Source organism: Chaetura pelagica, unplaced genomic scaffold (genome assembly GCF_000747805.2).
Source record: "Chaetura pelagica isolate M959 unplaced genomic scaffold, ChaPel_1.0 scaffold737, whole genome shotgun sequence".
NCBI lineage: Eukaryota > Metazoa > Chordata > Aves > Apodiformes > Apodidae > Chaetura > Chaetura pelagica.
Genome location: NW_009953813.1, coordinates 100,700 through 108,407, shown reverse-complemented (window position 1 = coordinate 108,407; position 7,708 = coordinate 100,700). Strand labels below are relative to the sequence as shown.

General features: G+C 48.9%; 1 protein-coding gene across 1 annotated transcript in view; it reads left to right on the top strand.

Moving 5' to 3' along the window:
• ST8SIA2 (ST8 alpha-N-acetyl-neuraminide alpha-2,8-sialyltransferase 2) overlaps positions 1-7,312 on the top strand; it is a 17,326-nt gene extending 10,014 nt beyond the window's left edge. Inside the window, exon 6 of the mRNA XM_010001301.1 lies at positions 6,669-7,312. Within this exon, the coding sequence (XP_009999603.1) occupies positions 6,669-6,954 (286 nt within the window). The 3' untranslated portion in view covers positions 6,955-7,312. The remainder of the gene's footprint in view (positions 1-6,668) is intronic.
• The last annotated feature ends 396 nt before the right edge of the window (positions 7,313-7,708 follow it).

Below are 7,708 nucleotides of genomic sequence, written 5' to 3'. Positions count from 1 at the left end.
CAGCAGGAAAACAAGGATGCCTGCTAATTAACGATTAATATAATTAAAACTGCAGGCACCTCAGCTAGCTCGAACTGACAGGAGCATTTTAACACCTACCTGGTGTGTTGTGGCCTGGTCAAGGAGCTGTGCAGAGGGACCACCCAGGGCTGGAGGCAAAGGGTTGTGCTCTTCTGGGGGAAAGCAACATTAACCCTTCCCTTGGTGCAGCTTCCTCGGGTTTGAACTTGGATGAATCTGGGAGGGATTCAGGCAGTATAGAATGAACTGGCCACAGCTGAGGAGGGGGGTGTGCTGATGCTCTTGGTGCTGTATAGGATTTCTCTCAGATACCTAAGTGATACGATGAAGTTTGGGATGAAGGAGGAGTCTTTCCTCAGGCCAAATAAACCAGAATCACTAGGACTTTACTTACTCATCTTCTGTGGTACTGTCTGATTCCTAAGATCATAATATGTTTTTATTTATGAGCTCCTTGCTGTTACAGGGCTATGGTCTGCAACAACTTCCTCCATCTCTCCAGCTCTCTCTGAGGAACATGCCAGTTCGTAGTATTGCACTTTTATTTCACAGATCTGAGACTGGTGAAACAAATCCATTTTGTGGCTTGTGGTGTGCAGCAGAGAATCAATAACCCACAAAGCCCCACAGAAAGTCCCTCTGGGCTACAGTGGGCTGTAGTTTTAGTGATGTCCTGTCTTCACCTTTGCTGGATGAAGCTACCCTTTCATAATCTATCCTAAGTTGATTTGGAAATCACAAAGAAATGGGGGAAGTCTTTCAGCCAAGGCACTCTTATTTATTTCTTTTTTCAAGGAGTAGCACTTACTACAAAGATTAATGTTATCTCAACCAACTTCAATTCGGCTACAAAAGCTTTGCCTTTTCTTCCTTCACTTCCAGTGAAATAACATTTCTGAGTTCTTGACTTCTCCTTGAACTGCAGTGTTTATTGTCCTGTTCTGCTTTCCCCCAGACCAGAGTGCATTTCAGTGGCAACTGAGCATTTTTTTCTATAATTTTCATTGCGTTTTGGGGTATTTGTAGAACGTTCATTGCTGAGATAAGTAAAAAGCATTTGGTTTTGTTGCCCTCAACAGCATCATTGGAGACATTACTTTCCTAGCTGTGAGGGTGCCTTAAATGTTTGCTGATAGCTTTTGTGTTGGTGATTCCAGGTAATCTGTGCAACAGGACGGAGGCTCTTCTTACACAGTTAAACTCACCATCTTCGTGCCAGGAAGGGACAGAGCCATCAGCATTTCTATGGAGGAGCTCAGAAGGAAGCTGAGTCCCCACCTAAGGCTGAGGAGGGAAGCTGTGCCATGGCAGGGAGCCAGCTTGTGGGGACAGGGAGGGTGTCCTGTATTTTGGGGGTACGTGACTCCCTTTGGAGCGATTCTATAAAATGCCTCCTGAGCAATTCATCTGGTGAGTGCAGTGCTCATCTCCTGGCTGGGAAGCAAGCAAGCTCCTTGTAAGTCATCTGTTAGTGTCTCCAAAAAGCCTTGTAATCCCTATTGCCAAGCAGCTTTTGTCAGAGAAATAACATGAAATGCAGGAAGCAGGGGAAAATAATTGTGTCTGGAGGCCTGACTGTCACTCCTTGCTGGGGATTCATGGACATGTTTCAGTTTGCCTTGTACAATCTAGTCTAGCACTTCTCACTGTGTCCATCATGAAGGTCTCTTGACAGTAACCAATTCTAGTCCCATAAGATTTGGTTGAAGAGCTTCTTGAAAGAAAAGGAAAAAGAAAAAAATCAATCTCCCAGCTCCTTGGCCAGGTCCCCTGTTAGGTTTAGCGTCCAAATAGCTCTGGCAGTTTGTGTGTGCTCCTTACAACACCTCTGCTCAGGGTCCACAGCTTGCATAGTGCAAGTCTCCCACATGTCCTCAGAACTGCAACCTGGTGGGGCATAGGGTGGATTCTATCTTGGCCTCAGATGTCTCTCTGCCTCCTGATATGCAAACAACATCTAAGTCTTTGCTCCAGGGTAACACTGACCAGCCTCTGCCTTTCCTGTCTGTGAGCCAGAGTGGAAACCTTTCTCTGGTCCTGCCTTACTTTTTGTCCTGATTATGCTACATCCTTTCCAACAGTCTTGCCTTGCTTGTAGCCACACAGGACACACGTGTACAGGTTATTCTCCTAACCTGTTGGTTTGATTGCATCAGCCCACTCCTTTGCATCCCTCTCTGGGCTTCCCTTTTCTCTTAACACATCAAACCTCAGCTACTGCTTTTCACAGCCTTCTCAGCTCATCTTTTCTCATGCTGTGGCTCAAGATGGGTTCGGCTGTTGATTAGCCAGTGTCACCCAATTATGAGCTTTCTAAGTGGGCTCCTTCATGCTTCATTGTGTCTGGTCCTTCAGCTCACTGGGGCTCCCCTGAAATACTTGTGCCTTAAAGCCCTTCCTCTCTGGTCCCAGAGATAGTTTAAGGACCTGTGTCATTTCTATCTAGCCAGATGTCATCACTGTTCATGGCTCTTGGCTGTTTTGGTGGAGGTGCCAGAGGAGATGCATGGACAGAACAGGACTGGGAGAAGCTGGATGGGGGATAGTGGTTGCTCCCTGGGCTGCAGCACTTGATCTCCATCCATCCAGTAGCTGGGACCCATGCTGTGCCCTGCCAGCACGGGTGGGACTTGGCCAGGCCTGCACCAGCATCGGAGCACTGTCAGGGCACTCACTCCAATTATCTGTAGCTGTTTTTTCATGAGCATTACTGGGAGCAGGATGCGTGTGGCAGACTGATGATATGCTGCTGACAGTCAAGGACTAGCAGTAACACAACAGCTTGTGTTTGTATCATGCTTTCATGAATAAGATGTTTTAAAAGGGTCTGAAATAGCATTATTTCAGCTATTCTGATTTATAACACTAAATAATGCAGCTGATACTGCTGAAACTTGATTTCTCCATTGACCTCCATTTCTTTTATTTATTGCATCCTTACCTGGAGGGCACCTGTGTCCTTAGGGTTTTCTTAGGCACGTCAGGAGGTGATGGGTAAGCGCAGAGCAGGACCCTGCCCTTGTTAGGAGTCCTCAAACACTGTCTGCAGCAAGGAGCTCCAGCTGTGCCACGTGGAGGCTGCTGCCTTCCCTGCCTCGGGTGGGAGCTGCCAATTCCCAGGGGCAGTTTCAGGGTGTGTTGGCTCCCAAAGGAATCCCACTGGGCTTAAAGGTCTGAACGCAGCGGTGGCTTCCCCTGTGGCTGCCGTGCAGCCCCCTCCCAGGAAGCACACCCCAACAGTCATATAGCCAGCAGCAGAGCTATGCAGTTCTCCTTAGGAGACTTAAGTTTCTTGGAAACCTTTTGGAAAATTGACATTTCCAAGGAGCAACCAGAACCACTTACCAGCTAGGACAACTCTCTGGACTGCTCTTCTCCAAACCTCTGTCCTCGGTGACCATTGAGTAGTAGTACAGATAGGTGCTAAGGCTTGTGTCTAGGCTGCCTCCTTACAAAAGATGGCTGTGAAGATCTGATAGCATTTCTCGTCTGTCACTATCATGATCTGAAACAAGAGCTGTCTCACACAATTTTTTCCTGACAGCAACACGGTTCCTTTTCATAGCTGCATCCTGCTCAGGCACCGACCAGTCTCTGTAACTGCTTCCACCCTGAGGGTTTATTTACAGAAACAACACAGCACCAGCTTTTGAAGGAGGTCCACACCATGAGGATGGCTCTGAGAAAGGAGGTATTGAGCTTCAGGACTGCTCTTTGCTTTTCTCTTTTAATTGCTGTCTCTTTCCATAAAATGTTGCGGTTAATAGTTATGGTGATTGGTGTAGCCAATTTGAAAAATAATTACTGCCTGCTTCAAGATTATCTTTCCTCCTAATTAAAATCCCGGACCTCCCGTATTAAAGGTGTGCTGTTGACACAGCATCCCATGTGCACCCAGACAACCTCATTTGAATTTACAGGATTAATTAGGTTTTATTTCCATCCCCAGCTGTTCTCCCCTGCACCAGGAATGTGACTGCTGTCTCAGTTGGTCAGCGGTGGGAGAGATAAGATGGAGATCTTCCTTCATGGCTCCCATCACAAACCAGTCATTAGAAAGTATTCCCCAGACCTCCCTGGAGGATTTCCTACCTTTGCTGTCCAGGAAACAAATTGCAAGTGCTGTGGCATGGCCTGTGTTATGTTTTGGGCATTGTATATTGTGTATGTCATCTGTGTGGGAGGGCTGGGACAGCCTGGAGCCCACCGCTCCCCTCCCAAGGCTGCAGCCAGCAGCGAGAATTTATGATGCTGTAGGAGCAAGGTTTGTCATCCTCATTTTTGCAATGCCATGCCTGTTATGGAGTGGAATGCAGATAAAAGAGTCAGGCTTAAAATGTTGGTTATAAGAAACTGAATTGTCATTGTTCCCTACCACAATATTACTGACTTGGTCTTGAGGCTGTTGGCACGTGCCAGGTTGCAGAGGACGATGTGCTTCTGTAAGGCACTGCTGTGTGTGACCCAGGCCAGTTTTGTCATCATTAATATGCTTGAAACATCAGTGGTCACATGAATGTCCTGTAGCCTTGTGCAAGGGTCATTTCATCATGCTGTCAAGGTCGTTGTACGTTCATAGGAGTTTTTGCAGCCTCTCGACAAAACCTGAGAGTTAATATTTTGGGCAGGTGTAAGGTCACCAGTATCTTTCAGTGTTCCAACTGGTAAATTGATAAAAGGAGGGTTTTAAGGCTAAAGCAGCTGCAGGACAAGCACAGACAGTTGTCAGATAATGTTGCTTGACAGTTCTTCCCAGGTAGTTTCCCTGCTGCATGGGGATACCCTGAATCACAGTGTTAAATCATTGTGGTCATCTCCTGTTTCTCTCCACGTGCCAGGGGTCTAATGTGCTTATCTGTAACTCATCAAGGAGGCTGATTTATGGCTACTTGTGGGAGAAGATTGCCTTGGCACTGCAGTGAGCTTTGCTGTGCCCCTGTAGCTCAACTCATGTGGCTGGGCAAGCCCAGGAAATGGTGATGCTGTACCTCGGAGATACTTGGTCTCACCAGTTTTCCCCCTTTCTTGCTGCTTTTTTGTACAGGGTGCTCAGGCAAGAGGGACCTCCCCAAAATGTCATATTTGTCTTTTCTAAAGCTGGGCTCCTGCTCACCCCAGCAAACCCGGGCATGCCCTTCATGCACGTGCTGAGGCTGCCACTCTGCTTCCACAATTTGATTCACCAGAAAAGTAATTTTTTCTCTTATCTGGTTGAGAACAAGCAAGTATATTTGTGCCTTGGTTGCTAAATTTTAATGGCCTTCATGAAAAGCTAATTTGGAAAATTAAGGCTCAGCTTTCCCAAGGGTTCCCTGTGTCTGAGTGCCAGACCCTCAGGAGTTGGGTGGAAAATGTGAATGAGGAGCAAGACACTTCCTGTGGCTCCACATGTGACAGCAGGATCCAGCTCAGGATCCCAAACCTCTGAGAGTAGAGAAATGCCACGTGCTCTGCTCTGCTTCCTCATGCCCTTTATCCAAAGAGCTGCCAGGCACTCACCTGAACTCAGGCCCTTGGAAATATCTATTAAAAATAATCCAAGGGCTTGAAGGGACTGTGACCAGGTGGGATGCCCTGTCTGCACCATCCCTGCCTGCACCATCCCTGCCTGCACCATCCCTGCCTGCACCATCCCTACCTGCTGCAGGGCAGTGCCAGCATCACACGTACTGAGGGAGGATGAGGTGCACCTGGGGAGGGGGGGCTGGTGGAAATCTTCTACCTCCCCAAACCTTTTGCTTTCTGATTTTACTCCTCTGGCAGTGTTTTTCTGCTGAGCAAACCAGAGAAGTTGCCTGTGCAGTAACACTGGAAACATCTCCTTGCAGGGTAGGGTGTTGATGCTGCAATAACCTTTATTGGGAACCCAAAGTGCAGCTGCTGATACCCTTTCTGCTCGTCCATCACTACAGGCTGCCTCCTTCCCCTCTTCTTTTTGCCATCCCTCACAAAAACTGGCACACTTTTCAGCAGTGAGGACAGCCTCCATATTGCTTATTATGTATTGCAATATGCCAGATTATGTATCTCTGCCATTGCAGAGCGTGGTGATGTATTTTTCGTCCAGGATCACAGCAGCAATCGCTGGGTATAACAGGGACACAGCAGGTTGTTTTAGCTCTTTCAGTCTGGTGACCCTTTATTCCAAGGCAAACGTTTTTACAGCCCTGTTGTGTTTATTGGCAGCCTAAAAATCTTTATTTGTCAATGAAAATCATCAGCACGTGTGTGTGTGAGAGAGAGAATGTGTCTGCATCAAGGGGCTGCTGGAGTCTGCTTAACATGTGGATGATTTGGTCTGTGGAATTGATCTGCTAGGTTGATTGGAAGATAATTGTGGGCTGAAGTACTGAAGGGCACCATTGCAAGCAATTTGTTTTTCATATAGGATTGCTGGGGCATGAGATGCTTCAATGCCATAGCAACAAGTGTGATGTAACTGCCCGACAGGGAGCAGGAGGATGCCTATTCATGAAGCAATCCCTAGGGAGGCTTCTTCTTGGCATGGAGAACTCCTCTGCTCGTCAGAAACCTCTCGCTTTGAATTGCCAGTGCATCTCAGCCAGAGGCTGGAGAGGGAAAATGTGCAAGACAGGAGCTTTGTGTGCAGGGGCAATAACACACTGTCCTCTGCTGTCCCTTTGCAGGTACTGGCTAACAAACAAGGTGCACATCAAGCGACCCACCACCGGCCTCCTCATGTACACCTTAGCCACTCGATTCTGCAACCAGATCTATCTCTACGGCTTCTGGCCCTTTCCCCTGGACCAGAACCAGAACCCGGTCAAGTACCACTACTACGACAGTCTCAAGTATGGCTACACCTCGCAGGCCAGCCCGCACACCATGCCCTTGGAGTTCAAAGCCTTAAAGACGCTGCACCAGCAGGGAGCCTTGAAGCTGACAGTGGGGGAGTGCGATGGGGCCACGTAGGGTGGTCCCTGGGCGTGTTCCTGCACAGCCACGGGAGGAAGGGGAGGGGGATAAAAAAGGACGAGTGGTACCTGGTGGGGTTGGTTGTCTTTGTTAATGCGCAGAACAGCGACACAAATATATATACGTGGTACCTATATATATTGACCTGAGTATTATAACTGTTTGGTGTTCGCCAAGGAAGGGGCAGGAGAGATGCGGGAGCATCTGGCGTGACTGGCCCGGGCAAGACCCCCTCACCGTGGGCTTGCTGGGCTGGGCAGGGCATTCGAGCCACGTCCGAAAGGTGTGAAGGTGGCCTTGGTTTTTGAGGGTATGTTAGGTGATGGGTTAAACGTTAAGCCGTTTGTCGTGACTGGTCCGAGGTTGGTAGTTAGTTTGTTTGGCCAAGGACGCCGGCGCTGTCGCTCTGCAGCGAGACACGTCCTTGGCCCCGTGCTCGTGGCGGGGAGGGGAAGGGGCAGGGAGCGGGGTGGGCAGGGAAGGTTTGTTGGCGGTTCTCACGGCCGAGGGACATGGCAGGTTCTGTTCCTCCCCTGCAGGGACTGGTGCCCAGCAGAGCCGTGCACAAATGCCTCCAAAACATGGACCGCTGGGGCTAAGTGCAGCCTTCAGAGAGGTGAAGGAGAAGCATCCTGGGCTGCAGCTTGATCTCCAGGAGGTGCTGGGGAGCTGTGCTAAGCTGATCCCAGGGACATTTGCTCAGAGAGGAGATGTGAGAGCTTCCGGAGAGTGGGCGCCCCAGTCCTGAGCC